The 18,427-nt window shown below is 41.2% G+C and overlaps 1 protein-coding gene across 1 annotated transcript in view; it reads left to right on the plus strand.

Moving 5' to 3' along the window:
* The window catches only part of LOC147725140 (chromaffin granule amine transporter-like), a 353,689-nt gene that overhangs the window by 216,879 nt on the left and 118,383 nt on the right, over positions 1-18,427 (plus strand). The window contains exon 11 of the mRNA XM_086967117.1: positions 7,148-7,199. Within this exon, the coding sequence (XP_086823243.1) occupies positions 7,148-7,199 (52 nt within the window). The remainder of the gene's footprint in view (positions 1-7,147; positions 7,200-18,427) is intronic.

An 18,427-nucleotide genomic window follows, 5' to 3' on the forward strand; every position in this document is an offset into this window, starting at 1 on the left:
GTGTGACACGTCTAACTCAATATCTGCAGTTGTATTCTCAGCTATTGGCTTTGGTATAGACGGTGTTTTCATTTCTTTGTTCTTAGCTAGGCCAAGACAGGATGTTTGGTGTACAGTGTCATTTAAAAATAACATTTGTTCTGGTATCATGCAGGTTCTAAACAGTGCTTCTATGCCTTGCACCTGCCAATCTTTTGTACCCCAAATTGTTTTCGTTTCAATATTATTTTTCCAATAATCAAAACCAATTGTCATCATTTTGTCATAAAATGCTTCTGAATATATCAATTTTGAATTTGTCAGCATTGTTTTCATTCCTGTTTTATCTAACAGTTTATAATAAAACGTTTCTGCATCACTGGTGTTAAACCCTGAAAAGTATTTGAATTTCTCAAAAAATGCTTTAGAACTGCTTTTAGGTGGTGTAGAACAATGTTCCCATTGATTATACATAAAAACATTTCTAGGCTGTGCAGATTTATGCAAGTAATGATCCCCATAGTGGGTGTAACAGAATAACTGCTCATAACTAGATGAACCTTGTAAATAATCATGATCTGTGAATCTAGCTGACATTACTAAATCAGACATCATGTCATTAATACTGTTAAAGTCCCAATCATCAGAGAATGTACTAGGTGTCACAAAGTCACTTAAGGAAACCTTTAGTTGATGAGGATACTTCAGGATTTCGACCGGACCATAGATCTCATAGTCTGTTTTCTCCCATACTACCCCACCAGGTATTGGAATTGCTGTGACATTTACTATTGACAGTTCTCTTTTCTTCACGTGGGATGATCTGTGTGGTTTCAGGACTAGGTTGATGTTCTGACTTGCTGTGTCCATTGTAATATATTTTCCTTCAATGAATTTTCCCAAACACAGTACCATGATGAGCCAAAGCAGGAGGAAAAATACACCTAGACCGAACCAGAACTCTAGCCAAGGGGAAATGAGGTAGATTTCCTTCAGTTGTTGAAAGAGTTCCGTTGCTTTTTCTTTAAAAGACTTTTTTGTTTCTGGCATCACTTCGGGCTCATTTTCATCTTCAGAGAAGTTGTCGAAGTTGATGAAATAACCAGAGGCAGTTCTGTCAATTGATGGGATTGTTCTTTCAATCTGTCTCTCGGTAGCACTTTCTGATGCCACATTATTGTAGACTGGTGTTGTTTCTTGACGAACTGTTTCAATCTGTGTTTCAAGAGGCACGAGTTCCATGGCATTATTGCATAGTCCTTCATTGTGCACTGCAGGCTGATCGAATGTGATTAGTCTTTCAGTTTGAACCTCTTGGATTGTTGCAAGTTTGGGTATTCTGTTGTTTCTTGGGAGTCCACTGGGCCTACTGTTTATTATAGGCCACATGCTTGTGGTTTTACCAGATCGATGGACACGACTCTGTTCTCCTTTTTACCAGCAAGGGGCGGTAGCACAACTGATCTTGTTCCGGTGACTGCCAAGACAGGTACTGCTTTTCTGTAAGAAGGCCCAAATTCCTTCTTAACCGCGATCTTTTCTCTGACTAGATCCCCAATCTTTGGAATCCAGACAGGCCTTGCTGGGGCTGTTGCGGGTGGTGCCTCGTCAGTGGTATTTGGCTGTTGCTTTAACTTTATGTTGCTTAATGATTTTCTTGTTTCATTCAGTTCCTGTAAAACAGCCAAACGGTCTTTTACTTCAAACTGCTTTGTTTCTTTTTGTACCACTGACATCTGACTATCGAGGTCCTGAACGTTCATTCTTATTCCGAACAATAGTTCGTATGGGCTGAAACCTTTTAGAGAATTTCTTGGCATGTTGTTAAGACTAGTCTGGACACTTATTAAATGTTTGACCCACCCAGCGCCTGAACCTAATACCTTCGCTGTTATAGATTGCTTTATGTCCCGGTTTTTTCTTTCTACCACACTATTCCCTTCGGGATGCGACGGACAAGAATACCGCAACCCAATTCCCATGCTGGCCATGGCCTCCCTATAAGCTCGAGAGCTGAAAGCAGGACCCTGGTCAGAATGGAACGTGGTAATTGCGTATGTGCCGATAAAGACTCGCAAATCTTTTATAACCGTTCTAGCGTCAGCCGAGCGCTGGGGCCACATCCATATGAACCTCGTACAGGAATCCACTGCTACCATGATATATCTATAGTTGCCGTCCCTTTGTAGGGGTCCACAGTGGTCCAGGTAAACGCATGCAAATGGTTTATCCGAGATGAGAAGGGGTGTCTGCGCTGGTCGTTTCACTGTTGATACTTTTATCCTTTGGCATATGTCGCATTCTAATACATACTTTTTAGTTTGTATTCTCAAGCGGGGCCACCAATATCTTTGTTTTAATAGTGATATTGTTGCGGAAACGCCAGCGTGTGCAGAAGCAAGCCCTTCGTGTGCCGCTTTGATTAGTCCTAGTCTGTGTTCCCTGTTTGGAATTACTCTATCCCCCACTCCAGGGATTCGAGCAAAAGGAACATTATTTGTATCCGTTAAGTATAAGTACTTTTTAGGAAAGCCTTTTGGGAGTGTTTTCTTATCATTTTTTACTGACGTACTGACAGCTTGTAGAATATCGCTGTCTATTTTTGTTTGTGACCGAGTTATCGCAGCTACGGAAGCCGTTTGCACAGCTGCCTTCGCGGCTTCATCAGCCAATGAATTCCCTGCAACGTGAACGCCATCACGTTGATGACTCAGTGTATGTATCACGTGAGTCTTTTGTAGTTCTTTTTGTAAAAGAACTACCTGTTCCCAAAGCATTTTATGCTTTATTGTGCCACCTTTTGCATCTTTGAAACCATTTTCCACCCAATTCTGCAAGTATTCATTATAAGATTGTACGCAATAAAATGAATCGCACACTATTAGTGTGGGGAATTCGCGATCTGTATTTTCTAGCGCCATCTTAAATGCTACTAATTCAGCTCGTTGAGCCGAGCAATCTCCTAGAGATTGTGTTTTAGTGACCAATGGTCTAAATTTTCCTTTGTGCCAGCGACCTTTAACAATCGCGCACGCAGCACTGTAAGCTTGCTTACCCCCAACTGCGGGTTGTGCTGATCCGTCAGTATATATAATACTTCCGTATTCTTCGAGAGGCAGGATTTCAATTGGCAGAGGACATTCGTATTCATATTGTAAAAATTCCTGTGTTTTTAAGTTAGGATCAAATTCGTAAACTACGTCTGTTGCAGCAAGAGAATTAACCCACTGAATCCATCTCGGATGCAAAGCTTTAGCATTAGGAATGCTTGCTTTAGTTACCGCTTCCAAAGCCGGTATGGGTGTTACGATTATTATTCGTTTACCTTGTGCTAGGGGCCTTTCTTTCGCTACAGCAGTCTGAACCGCAGTTAGAATTTTTTCCGTTGAACTGAATTTTATTTCAGCCCTTGTGTACAAATGTGATTTGTAAGCTATTGGTACCTTTTCTCCCTCATTAGAGGTTAGGTACGTGAATCCGCATCTTCCTGGGATGACTCGGATTACAAGATCACGTGTGTTGTCACGTGTGTCTAATTTTGTTTTTGCTAACATGTCTGTTTGCAGTGATCTCAAAATTTCTGTGTGTTTTTGAGTCCAATTGATTTGTTTTAAATCCGGTTTTATTAGATCGTAGAGAGGTTTAACCCTCTCTGCGTAATTTAGGATGTAAGTTCTTCCGAAATTCAGAAAACCTAGTATTGATTGTAAATTCTTCAGCGTTTTTGGAGCTTGGAGTACAGCGCACTTCTCTAAGAAGTTGTCCGCTAGGCTTTTCCCTTCACTTGATAATTCGTACCCTAAAAACAGTACTGTCAGATGGGCAATTCGGGACTTTTTAAAGTTGAATTTGTAACCCTCTGCTGCGAACCCAAGTATAATGGTGTTCACTCTTTTCAAATGAGTATCCAAGTCGTCGTCTGTGAGATAAATATCATCTACGTAAGATAATGCTTCATCATCATAGATTTGTAGTAACTCTGTTACCCTAGCTGAGAATAGTCCTGGGCTGTTCTTGAACCCCTGTGGGAGTCGACAGAATTTTTTCTGTGACCCAAATGCGGAGAAAGCGGTCAAGTATCTGCTTTCTGGTGCAATGTTTTGACAAAAGAAACCATTAGAAATGTCTAATGTCGTTTTATATTTTTTCCTAACTATGTTATTCATTAGGGCTGCACTATGCGAGTTTTGTACTGCAAAAGTTTTGCAACATGTATTAAGATGTCTGTAGTCCAAAACTAGACGATATGAATTGTCTGGCTTGGAGACAGGAAACAAAGGATTGTTCATTTGAGAGGTGCATGTTTCAATCACCCCCTGGTACTCAAGTTGATCTAAGATCTCCCTGACCTGTTTTTTAGCTTCTTGCTTTATGGGATACTGCCGTTGGGCAGTTGGTTCACTTTTTAATTGGATTTTGTGAGGCGTTGAATCCTCATCCCATCCTACATGATTTTTATACAATGCAGGTGCCTGGGCTACTGCCCATTTCCTTGCATATGTGTATTTTTTGTGAATCGGTATGTGATTCGAGAAGGCAGGCATAATTACCTCTTCGCCACGAGGGCACTCCCTGACAAACTCCGGGGGCCAATCTTTTTCAGCTAACAAAACCTCAACAGGAAGCACTGACAGATATAGCAGGTGCCCAAGTTGAAGCTCAAATACAGTAATGTTTTTTTCAGCCCAAAACATTATTGAGCACGGTCGAGGCTGGGCAAGTCTGCTTTATCCTCGTCTCTGCCGTCCAAAATTAGCTGTAATACTCAAAGGAAGTCTTTGAATCCCTGAGTTTCTCGAGCGCAACCCCCGTGTATTTCTTGTGACCAGGAGGCTGCTTTCTCCTCACCTGCTGCCCTGCTCACTCTCTGACCCTTTATACACAAGAGGCATATTGACAGGCATGGAAGCCCGCTCGTTTGGCCCCGCACCACACACTAGCGGTATCAAACGTCTTCCCGCCCTCTCCCAACTATGATGGAAAGCTCACTCAAGGGACCTCGGCATCTTTTGGGGTTATGCAAAGTTACAGGCACACATTGTCAGTGGAGACAAATCTTCTGTCCCTTTACGCAGCTGCAGTGTATGAAAAGCACTTTACATTTACCCAACGAGGTAGCACTTCCTGGATTAGCCAGTAGAAATTACTCCAGTTGAGGAATGTATGACGTTACAACGCATACATTCACAACGCATGCCATCACAACAAAACTTTTACAACGCAACATACATTACAACGCATGCTTTTACAGCGCATGCCATTACATCCCAGATGCTATTACAAAGTATACCATTACAACGTAAGTATAGGTAAGTATTTAATTTTATTAATATTAACTTAATTTTAATATAACTTTAATTTTTTTAATTAATTTAAATTAATTATTAATTGTATTTAATATATTGAATACTTTTTTTAATATTAAGTTAATTTTGAAATAGTTTTAATTTTGAAAAAATATATAAATTATTTATTAATTTTATTTAATATATTATTTAAATGTATTATTATTTTTAATTATCTTGTGTATATTATTTGTAATTAATTTAATTTAATTATTGCATTTATTTAATACATTTTAATTTCTATTCTAACTCCAGGGGGGTGTAATAGTAGGGTAAGTGTTGGATAGTGTAGGGGTTAAAATTACTATTCTAACTCCGGGGGGGGGGGGTGTAATATTAGGGTAAGTGTTGGATAGTGTAGGGGTTAAAATTACTATTCAAACTCCAGGGGGGCGTAATATTAAAGTAATTGTTGGATAGTGTGGGGGTTAAAATTACTATTATAACTCCAGGTGGGTGTAATAGTAGGGTAAGTGTTGGATAGTGTAGGAGTTAAAAATACTATTCTAACTCCAGAGGGGTGTAGTAGTCGGGTAAGTTTTGGATAGAGTAGGGGTTAAAATTACTAAATTAAAATAATTCACATAAAAAAATGTTTTTTAAATTATAAATAATGTATTAATTATTTTAATTATTAAAATAAAATTAAAATAATATTAATTAATTAAAATACTTACCCATACTTAAAATTATTTTTTAAAATTATAAATAATTGAAATAATTACTGTAATTAATTAAAATAAAGTTAAATAATATAAATTAATTAAAATACTTACCAATACTTACTTTGTAATAGCATGCGTTGTAATATCATCTGGGATGTAATGGCATGCGTTGTAATAGCATGAGTTGTGATGGATGTTGCGTTGTAAAAGTTTTGTGGAAATGGTAGTGCGTTGTAATAGTTGCGTTGTGATGGCTGTAGACGCCAGTTGAGTAGAGGTATTGCACAAAACAGTGGAATCTTCCTGGATAACTATGCAGGGCAGGATTCATTCTGGCACGAGGCTCCTGTCACAAAATTTAAACCTCAAGAGGAAGCACTTACAGATATAGCAGGTGCCCAAGTTGAAGCTCAAATTCAGTAAAACGTTTTAATCAGTCCAAAACATTAGTGAGCTCGGTCGAGGCTGGGCAAGTGTGCTTTATTCCCGTCTCTGCCGTCGAAAATTAGCTTTAATACTCGGGGGAGGTCTTTGAATCCTTGAGTTTCTCAAGCACAACCCTCGTCCAGTTCCTGTGACCAGGAGGCTGCTTTCTCCTCACCTGCTGCCCTGCTCACTATCTGACCCTTTATAAAGAAGAGGCATGTTGACACGCTAGAAGCCCCGCTCGTTTGGCCCCGCACCACACACTAGCAGTATCAAACATATTCCCGCCCTTTCCCAACTATGATGGACAGCTCACTCAAGGGACCTCAGCACCATTTGTCGTGGTGGCAAAGTTACAGGCACACATGGTCAGTTGAGACAACTCTTCTGGCCCTTTACGCAGCTGCAGTGTACTGGATTAGCCAGTAAAGAGTACTCCAGTGCAAATCGCAAAAAAATCCATGATTTTGCAGGAAAATCCGCGGATTCGCAGATTTTTTTGTGATTTAGCATGAATTCACGGACCGCAGATCCGCAAAATTGGCCCATACTTACATATCAGATAATCTTTGTTTCAAAGTAAAATGGATTTTTTTTTTAACTCTAAGTACTATCTTCTTTTTTCTCATTATAATGTTGCTAATATGTTTTTACAGCAATCGTAGAATGAGCAGCAAGTACTCCTAAATTGTTTTTCTCCACACTAATATTCCATTCAATGCTTTGCTGCAGGTGGCTATGTTCCATGATTGGGATGGTGATCGTAGGAATCAGCCTTCTTTGTGTAAGTACAGAAGAGTTTGTGAGGAATAACAGTGGTGTATTGGAGAAAGAAAAAGAAACAGAAAGAAAGAAAGAAAAAAAAAATTGATAGAGGGGAGTGACTTAAAGGAAGATGCCAGAACAAAAAGAATATCTGGAAAGTTAGCAATTCACACATGTGGCAAACGTTTTTAAAAGTGCTACACTCTACCTAAAGTACGTGACATCACAGAAGCAAAAAAGGAAAACTAGTGAGCTGTTCAGAGTACATGAAGTCAATTTAAATATGCGCGTTTTCTCTAAAAGCGCTCTGAAATTCCCACATGTTTACCACCAAAATTTTAAATAGATTTATTTATTTAGAGATACGATCATACCTCTAAACAATTAATGTATTTGAGTCTGAGCTGCCTGTCCCATGTAGTACATGCAAGTTGTCATTCTAGTCTTTCTCATTAATGCCTACACTCTCTGTTCTATATTCTATGTTCTACTCTGCCTTCTCTTTGTAAGTTCCACTCTTTGGCAGTTGACCTGTTGTTGCTGCTGTTGGTGGTCTGCTCTTACGCTTTCTCCTAATGAGAATAAAGGAACCTGCTGGAATCATCTACTGTGTCTGATGCCTCATTTACCACAGTATTTTGGCGACGCTTCTTCGAAACCTGCACCTTTCCGCCACCTTCCGACTCCAAACGTCTAAGAGCAGACCGATTCGAGTTGAATCCCTGTCTACGCTTCGAGATTCTGCCTAGAGGATTGACGGCTTCACTTTGACCTGTACTACGGAACCGGCAAGTTTTTACCTCCTTCTGCCTCTGTTCCGTTCACTTTCCTCTTCCGCTGTCTCCTGCCTGGCCATCTCCTACTCCTTCAGCGTCTCCGCAGTAATGATGACGCACTAGAATCCTCCGGGGGAGTCAGCGATCCTGCTTGTGACGCTAGCTTGTGACGCTAGTATGCGCTCCTCTTCCTCTGCGTGATCGCTTCAACACGTCGTCTCCCTCAGACGACCAACGCGTTGAACGTCAACGTCATCACGCTGGGAGCCATTTTGGATTACCATGGTAATGCATTCAACTCCAGCAACGACGATGCGCTTGTCTTGTGCGCATTTGTGACAAGTAAAGCTTTTTACTTACTCTTGTTTGTAGCGTTTCGTCCTGGAACACTTTGCTGTGACTAACTATTACTCATTTATTTCTCCTGACTTTTTTCGATTTTTGTGTGTTCTGTTTTCCGCAATTGACTCCATTTGTGTCTCTCACCACAACTCAAACATGGCTGAACAGTCACCCTTTCAGTCTGGCTCTGTTGTTTTGCCGCCTAGTTTTCTTTCTTTGCCTGGCCAACCCAGCATATCATGGGAAGACTGGTTTCCCATGTTTGAGAACTATCTTGATGCACTGGATGCTCAAGAGTTCTCTGCAAAACGCAAGAAAGCACTTCTTTTGGGTTCTCTAGGTAAGGAAGGACAACGTGTCTTCAGGTTCTTGCCCCAAGTTCTTGTACCTGGCGCACAGGTCCCGTTGGATGAGTATAAGGAGGCTGTGTCTCGCCTTGAGGTCAGGTATGCCAAGGAAGAAAACCTTGTCATGAACAGGTATAAATTTTACACCAAAAGCCAAAAAACTGGTGAGAGCATAGATGACTTTGTTTCTAGATTGCGCGAAATGTCAGTGAAATGCAAGTTTGGCAATATGACTGATGAGTTGATTAGGGATCAGCTTATCGTACAATGCAATAATAAAAAAATCCAGGAACGTCTTTGGGCAGCGAAGAATCCCAATCTACAAACAGCAATTGACTTGGCGAAGGTTGTTGAACAGTCCCAAGGGTGTATGAGAGAGTTGGAAAAGAGGGCAACTTCAACTGACGTTGGTGAGGTGTCTTGTCATTCGTATATGTCTCCAAGTCAGGAAGATGATGACCAAGACGAAGTTGCACTTCTTAAGCAGAGAAAGTTCTTCAACAAAAAGTCTGTTAATGTTAAGCCTAATAACACTGTTAAACCTTCTTCTTCTAGGCAATGTCTTAGATGTGGTAGTCTTGCACATGCTTCTCATTCTAAGTTTTGCTTTGCAGCCAAACAGGAATGCATGAAATGTGGTAAATTGGGGCATTATGCTCGTGTTTGCAGAAGTAAAGCCCGTCCTTCTGTTTCATATCTTAGTGATATTACAGTAGTTGAAGATGACTCTGACAAAATTTTGGTCGTTGGTAATGACAGTGATCTTCAACGCGAAGACCACAAACGTAGGAATAGACCTAAGGCTCTTTTCATTATTAATGAAAAGGAAGTTTACTTGATGGTGAATACTGGTTCGCGATATACAATCATTCCCAACTCACTTTTTGTTGATTTGTGGGGTATGAGTCCTCTTTTTCCTACAGATATTTCTCCTAGTGGGTATCAGGGGGAACCACTGAGCATTCTTGGGTATTTTGAGGCTAACATTGTGTTCTCAACCAGACAAATTTTTGGTAAGGTATATGTCTCAGAGTCTGGCCCTGCTATCCTTGGGTGGATACACCAATATGACCTTTGCATTGTTGTGAATCCCCGAGCTGATCCACAGGTCATGGTCGTGGAAGACTCTGATCTATTTTCTTTACTCTCTAGATTTAAAAATGTCTTTGGTGAGAGTTTGGGTCGACTCAAGGGCTATTCACACAAAATTATAATCAAGCCCAACTCTGTCCCCGTACAACACAAGGTAAGACGCATTCCTATCATCATTAGGGATGAGGTCAAGGGTCTCCTTGATGACATGTTGAATTCTGGGGTCATTGAGCCTGTTGAAGCCTCTCCTTGGGTTTCGCCCATTGTCGTCACCAAGAAGTCTGACGGCAAGCTCCGTTTCTGTGTCGACCTCAGGTCTCTCAACCACTGTGTTGTTGCCGACACCTTCCCACTACCCAACATATCTGAATTAGTTACCACTCTTAATGGCGCGAAATTCTTCTCGAAATTGGACCTCAGGAGTGCATACCATCAAATTGACCTTCACCAAGACTCCAAGTCCCTGACAGCCTTCATCACTCCCTGGGGTACCTTCCAGTTTACTCGTCTGCCATTTGGTCTCAAATCAGCAGCTAGCGTTTTTCAGCGCATGGTGTCAGGTATCTTCAAAGGTGTGCCCAAGGTCGTCTACTTTCAAGACGACATCCTGATTTATGGTCTAACTGAATCCCAGCACAATTACACTTTGAATGTTGTTCTTGAGAAGTTATCTGATGCTGGTCTGACTTTACGGAAGGATAAATGTTTGTTTGGTGTGTGTGAAGTAGACTATCTGGGCTACACCATCACTTCCTCTGGTATTAAACCCAAAAGAAACCTATGTGAAGCTATTCGTTCTGCACCCTCACCCTCTGACAAAGACCAGCTCCGTTCCTTCATGGGACTGATAGAGTACTACTCTAAGTTCGTACAAAATTTTTCTGATAAGACTGTGTCTATTAGATCTTTGCTTAAACGGGGTGTAAGTTTTACTTGGGGGGCTGAGCAGGAGAAATGTTTTGTGAACATCAAAAATGAAATTTGCAATGCTAAAATGCTATCCCCTTTTGATGTACGCAACAGTTCTATCGTCACTGTTGATGCAAGTGCACATGGTTTGGGGGCTATGTTGTCTCAGTTGTGTGGGGGGTCAGAAGTCACCATCGCCTTTGCCTCCAGGACCCTTACTGATACGGAGAAGAACTATTCCGTTATCGAAAGGGAGGCGTTGGCGGCCTCTTGGGCTGTTGAATATTTTCGTACCTTCTTGTGGGGCATGAACTTCACTCTGCGCTCTGACCATAAGCCCCTGATCAAAGTTCTTTCACCTGGTGGGGCAGGTAAAGGTTCTGCCCGCCTTATGAAGCTAGCGGCCAGACTACAGGAGTTTCAGTACTCGGTAGAATACGTCCCAGGTTGGAAAAATGTCCAAGCCGATTGTCTCTCGAGGCTATCCATGGATTGGTGTTCTCCTCACAATTCAGTTGTTTCACTTGACTCAGATGATTTAGCTGTGGCCTCGGTGGAGGATGCTGTTTTTGTAGGCGAGGGTGTTTTCTCTCCCAGTGACTGGTCCAGAGAAATGTCTGCTGATGCCACCCTTCAGGAGGTCATCAAACTCATAAGGTTGGGGTCTAGACAAGAGAGTTCTGTCCCTGTTGCGGTTCGGCCTTACATTAAGGTCCTAGATGATCTTTCTGTTGTTGGGGACATTCTTTTTAAAGGTGAGAAATTTGTTCCCCCCTTCGGGTTAAGAACTAAGTTACTGGCTTTGGCACATGAGGGGCACATGGGCCAGACCCTTACCCAAAGGCGTTTAAAAGATCACTTCTGGTGGCCTGGCGTTGACTCCCAAGTTGTAGAGTGGGTTGAGAGTTGCTCCCTCTGCAGGGAAGGGGAGAAACGGTTGAAGACTGGTCCTAAGCTCGTTGATGGTGCACATGTTCTTTCACCAAATTTGCCTTGGCATACCATTGCCCTTGATTTTATTGGCCCAATGGGTGAGTTAGGGGAAAGTGATAGATTTGCCATTGTTGTCATTGATATTTTTACCAAGTGGTTGGTTGTCCATTTTACCAGTGATATCACTTCTTCCTACTCCATCAGGTTTTTGGGTAATCTCTTTAAGGATGAGGGTCTGCCTTCTGTCTTAATCACAGACAATGGTCCACAACTCACCTCCAAGGACATGGAGATCTTCTTGAAGGAGTGTGGCGTTTCCCATCATCTTACATCTTTATACAACCCTCAGGGCAATGCTGTTTGCGAAAGAGCCAATAAAGTTGTTAAGGGTATCATACAGATGGCATCCAGTGGTGGTCATATTGTCAGGAAAATGGTGGATGAAATGTTATGGGCGTATCGCACCACTCCTTTGGCTAGTGGCGATTTGTCTCCTTTTCAATTGATGAGAGGACGCGATCCTGGTTTAAAATTAGTCCCGTCATGGATGAGGGATGTTGTTACTCTGCAGGCTCAGGGTAGTTTTCCGGATGATCTTCAAACTAGTGTTGCTGAATCTACCCCAAATGTTACTCCTTCTCCTCCTTTCCTTGTGGGAGATTTGGTCAAGATCAAATTGGGGAGGTTACAAAAAGGTCTGTCCAAGTTTAAGGGGCCATTTAAGGTCAAGAAGGTGCTCAACCATTGCGTCATTTTAAATAATGGTGAATGCTGGAACTTCAGGAGAGTTGCTCTCTACAAGAGAGAAAAGGGGTCTTCTCCTTTGTTTCCTGTGCACTCTGGTGTTTCTGCTTCTCCCACTTCTTGTTCTGATGATTCTCTCACTAGTGGATTCTTGCTGGCCAATGAATCTGATGTCTCCTTACCCTCTAATGGTGCGCCTCTTGCTTCTCTTGTACAAGATGAAGTTGTTGTTTCTGGTGGGGGTGATGCACCCGCTCTGTTGCTGGGCCCTGTCCCTGTTCCAAGTTCTTCTCTTTCTGCACGCCCCCCTTAGGCCTCGGCGGCCTCCTACTTACCTACAGGATTTTGTTTGTTAAGTTTTTTTTTTTTTTTTTTTTTTTCTTTTCTCTCAAACAACAGAAAGGAAGAAGATGTGTAGTACATGCAAGTTGTCATTCTAGTCTTTCTCAGTAATGCCTACACTCTCTGTTCTATATTCTATGTTCTACTCTGCCTTCTCTTTGTAAGTTCCACTCTTTGGCAGTTGACCTGTTGTTGCTGCTGTTGGTGGTCTGCTCTTACGCTTTCTCCTAATGAGAATAAAGGAACCTGCTGGAATCATCTACTGTGTCTGATGCCTCATTTACCACATCCCACACTGCCTGCTTTGTCTTGCTCTGAAGCAGGAGATGTAAGCAAGGCAAGTAAATAAACTTTCTGCAATATGACTCAAAATGCAGGACTTACCCTTCTAAAGCCCTTTGTTGCAGTATTAACAATGTAGGCCAGTGACCTTGTCAGCATCAAGGTTTCGGGCATCGGAGTCTACACCCCTGCATGAGGCTAGGCGTCTGCCATTTATAGACATAGATCCCACCTTTTCCCATTCGTCACATGATAGGATCGGTTACAAGTAAGTGTGTTTCGGCGCCTTGTCCTTTGTAATGGTAAATGTTATTAAGCTAATCTTGTGTTAGGTATATTGTGCTGAGACCCTTGGACCCATTAACCTGCTCCACTGTGACACCCCGGGTCCTAGCTGCAGGTCACTAGCCCATTTAGAAGTTGAGCTGCTGTATTTGTTCCCCTGTGAATTTGTTCCAAACGATGAGCAGGGTTTTTGTTCCCTTGTGAAGTTCATCCAAATAACTGAGACAAGGTCAAAGGGACAAATATGTGCTCAAATTAAAGACAGTTACCTGCTGTATTGCTTTAAAACAGGTTTTATCGTCATCCCCTTAACATTAATGCAAAAAACATGGATTGATTTACAAACAATGAATGTTAAACATGTTACGGTAATGCATGTCCCCGATTTAGTTCCTCTTTCATTTCACATGTTTTACTTAATCTTACATCCGCCAAGAGAGTTAGTTATTTCCTCATGTTGTGTTTCTGTATTTTTGTCCGGCATCTTATTACTCTTGTATAGTGCATACTCTGAGACGTACCATATGTTTATGAGGGGCTTTGATTGGGGGCTGTGGCTCTCTGGCTGAAAACAAAGTACAGTGCCTTTCAGTGGATTGGCCTCTCTGCAGAGTAAACAGAACAGTGATCATGTATTTTAGTTGTAATTGAAATTCTGTGTAAATGTGTGTTAAGGGAGTACACAGATGTCAAAATATGTATAAGTCAAAACTAAAAGACAATAAAGTGCTTAATTTGAGTTAGTGCAGTGTATGCTTGGGGTGGCGAAGTGAGGGAGATGCGAGGAAGTGCATCCAGGGGAGAGTGAAAAGAGGGTGCTGAGGAGGAAAGAGATGATTTTGAAAATGTGAATATGGATGAGATGTGCACAGAAAAAGTGCATATTTGTCTAACAAAAGTGTGCATAATTGAAGGTCAATCCTCCTTCCACATTCCTCAAAAATATTTTATTCACAGTCTCACTATTTCGGAATTGAAATATTTTCAGTACTAATTATTTATAACCAGTCATTATTATCACTCATTTCTCTTAAACAGCTAACAACCATTATCAAAGCCAATAGTACTGGCAGGTTTTAGGTGTATGTAAGTTGTTGTGTCATATATCTGGATGAAATACCATCTCAAAGAGAAACCAAGATACCAGTTGGGTGGCACACTATGGGAATCACAAAAATATACTTTACATGGTAATTTTTAGAGAGACCCCACTTTTTGCTTTATTTTTTGTTTTGCTTTTGAATTCTTTATTGAAAATTCCCCAATGTTTTTTAACTCAGCCCACCACCCCCTCCCTCAACCCACATACAAGCCAGCAAAAATACAAGTTAAACCGAATCAGGCAGGTGGATGAAAAACAATTAACAGTTTTTCAATACGGAATTTAAGATAGAAAGACCCAAAATCACATAGATCCCAGGTATCAATCCCATGCCACCATGAATCATAGTATGCCATAGATTACTCCACCACAATTCCTTATCCTTCCATCCTCAAAATATGTCTCCAGCCATTCCCACTTTGGGACCCAAATTTTAGACCTCTTTTTCCAGCTCATCTGCCTTTCCGATCATAGACTGCCATTTCAATATGATAAGATGGATATAAGCCATACCAGTAAAAACACCACAGAGAGAGAAAGGGTCATAGGGAAATTTTAAAGACCTGCCCAGGTTCACAACCTCTCGTACTTCAATATAATCAACAGAAAAAAACGTGGGTCTAAAGGCCAATACTATAGTGGGCTAACCTTAACTCCTTGTGAGAAGTTAAGGTTAGCACGCTATAGTATTGACCTTTAGACCCCCGTTTTTTTCTGTTGATTATATAAGCCATACCAGCCATTTATTGAGAGATGGAGGAGCAGGGTCGGGCCCCAGGCTGTTGCTAAACACAAACTTAATACTGCCATAGAAAGAAACATAAAAGGTTGAGCTAGTATGGGGATTTTCTCTTTGTGTACCCATATTAAGATCAGTTGGGGGTGTAACCTCAATCCGCAAACGCAGTTTGGAATAAAAAAATTGACTTACGCCCATCTTTAAATTTCTCAGGCATGAGTATTCTGCAAACATGAAGACTAATTTCTCTTCCTTAAAACTGACATCGCAGACAATTTTTATGCCAGATACTCCTCCCCATTTAATTATGTTAGCAGGTGTAATATAAAGGTTCAGCCATGTTTTGCAGTGCTCGGCTTGTAGATTGGCAGACTGAAAGGTTGAACGAGCGAGGTCTAAAGAGGAGATACTATCCCCATATCGTTTAACATCTTACAGATAGCTGCAATCAATGGTTTTCTCCCAATGAACAGATCTAACAGATCAACCCTGGAAAACCCATCCCTTCCACCTCCATTTTTCCCTATAAAGTCCCTATTCTGCAAGAATTTGAAAAACTCATGGTTCCCTAGAATAACATTATTTTTAACAACTTCAAAGGTAGTTATACTTTTATCATCACAAAAATCTCCAATAATGGTGGTCCTTGCTCTTTCCAGCATCTAATGAAGGGATCATTAAATATATAATCCAGCAAAAGGGGGTTATCTTGGCGAGGTGTATAAAAGCTAAATCAGCCAATTCCAACTTTCTTTCAGGCACTAGCCCATACTCAGTAAGCATATAGAAGCGTCTTGAGCCTAACTTTTTTATAATATCCATAATCTACTTGAAGAAACAGGCACTCCGAGCCTCATGACCAATCACAAGTTCATTACATGTAGGAGCATAATTGCTGACATTATACTCCTTGCCTTTGCCATAAAGCAAATCATCCATATGTTGCAAGGCCGAGGCCCAGTAATACAGTTAAAAACTTCAGCACTGCCCATCCCCCCATTGTCTTGAGATGGTCAAAAACATCAGCGCCCTCCGAGGTCTGGCATAAGCACACCAAAATCTCCAGGTCATTCCATCCAAATCCTTAAACCAAGAATGATTCACCTCCAGGGGTATGGCTCTAAAAAAGTATAAAAATGTGGGTAAAAATATAAGTTGAATTAGATTACACCTCCCAACCCACCGTTGCAGCTCCATCTTAGTTTTACTAATCAAAGGGTCTAAATTTCTCTTGACAATTTGTCTATATCTGCCATAGTATTAACACTCATATACACTGCATTCAGCACTACCCGTCTATCATCACATCAAACATTGACATTTATGAGTATCTGAGTCTTATTCCAGCTAAGGCGATACCCAGCAATTTGGTCAAATTGATCAGCCTCGAGTTTAATTACCTTAACTGCCCTAGTAGGATATGTGGTAAATATTGCCAAATTATCTGCATACACCAGAATTTTAGTTTCCCAGCCACTCATAAGAATCAGTAAAATTAAAGAATTACCTTTTATTGGCTGGATTAAAGGATCAAATTAAAGGGTAAACAGAATGGGGGAACAAGGGCAGCCCTGAATTGTTCCCCGCTGAATCACTACTGTCTCTGACTCTCCCCCCATTAGGGAAATGTTAGCAATTGGATTAATATACAGTGTTTTAATCCATTTATTATATTAAGGCCCCAGTTCCTATGTATCCGTTATAGCCCATGGATATGGCCAGGAGACCCTATTGAAGGCCTTCTCTGCTTCCAGTAGTATTAATGCCATTAGGTCTCCTGAGTTCTAAGCCATGTCAAAAAGAGTAATTGCCAGATGGATATGGTCCGTTGTTCCCATTCTAGGGATAAAACCGTGTTGTACAGGGGACACAATCTTCTTTATTATACCAGATAACCGCGCACTAATATTTTGGCATACATATTAGTATCGCAATTAATTAAAGTAATTGGTCGATAACACCCCGGATCCAAAACAGACTTACCCTTTTCAGGAAACACCACGATCTTGGTGGAAGCCCACAAGTGAAGTGAAGCAATACCCTATTGGATACACAGTAATACCTCTAGAATAAATTTATTAAGGCTGGTAGCAACATTTTTATAAAATTATCCCGGGATTAGATCAGTACCTGCTGCCTTACCAGATGCTAAGCTAGATATAGCAGATGTAACTTCTTATGTTGAGATGAGTTGCTCTAAAAGCTCACAATCCTCTTCATTTAGGACTTTCCAGATATCATGATGCAGATCTTCTAACATCTCTCCATCTTCTACCCTCTGTTCAGCACACAGCTGCTGATAATATTTCTGAAAAGCAGACCGTATCCCACCTGGATCATTGTTAGTTCCTAGATTTGGGTTTCTTGCATTTGCTTAAGTTCCCCAGAGGTCAACTGGCGCAAAATGCTAACGTATGTCCCACTCTTTCATTATATTCATATGTTTTATTTTTCCAAACAGTATGTTTGTCCGCTCTTTTCTTGTACATCTGTTTTCGGCAGTGGAGGCAGAGCTGGTTCGAGCGCAGCAGCGCGGTGTGCTCGGTGTGTGTGTTTGTATTTGTATTTGTATTTGTATTGGTTATTTGTAGAGCACAAATATCGCTCCGGAAGGAGCATCCTGGCGCAAATAAAACAAAGTGCATACAATTACAGGTACAGAGTTAAATGGCTGTCATAACGTACTCATCTGGAAGATTGAAGATCCAGGTTTTCAGAAGCTTCCTAAACTGGTTTTCCTGAGTCAGCAATCTAAGGTGTTTGGGCATTGCATTCCAGGCCTTGGATGATAGGAAGGTTAGGGTCTTACCCCCCTTGGTTTTATAGTTGAATTTGGCCAGTTTAATTAGATTTTCTCCTGCGGATCGTAATGTCCTAGTTGGATTGTAATGGGGGAAACGCCTAATGAGATACTTCGGGCCGGCGCCATTGAATGCTCGAAAGGCGACAATCAAGATTTTAAATAAAATCCTATTGTGAAGAGGCAGCCAATGTAAAGTCTTTAAGGCAGCTGACGCTGAGGATTTCCTTGGCAATTTAAGAACAAGTCTGGCCGCTGCGTGTTGTACACTTTGGAGTTTTTTTAGAGTGGTTTTCTTAACGCCGGCCATCAAGCCATTGCAGTAATCCAAACGAGCGAGGATTAGAGCCACAGTGACAGCTTTTCGAGAGTCGATGGGTAGGAAGTCGAAAAATTTCTTTAAGGATTTGATAATGCTAAAGCAGCTTCCTGCAACATTCCTCACATGTTGGTCAAATGAAAGCTCGGTGTCAAATAAGACCACTAGATTTCTAGCTGATATCACAGTTTGTGGGGGAGCAGGAGAGACTTCGGGCCACCATTTACTGGGACGG

Source organism: Lissotriton vulgaris, chromosome 4_1 (assembly GCF_964263255.1).
Source record: "Lissotriton vulgaris chromosome 4_1, aLisVul1.2, whole genome shotgun sequence".
Lineage (NCBI taxonomy): Eukaryota > Metazoa > Chordata > Amphibia > Caudata > Salamandridae > Lissotriton > Lissotriton vulgaris.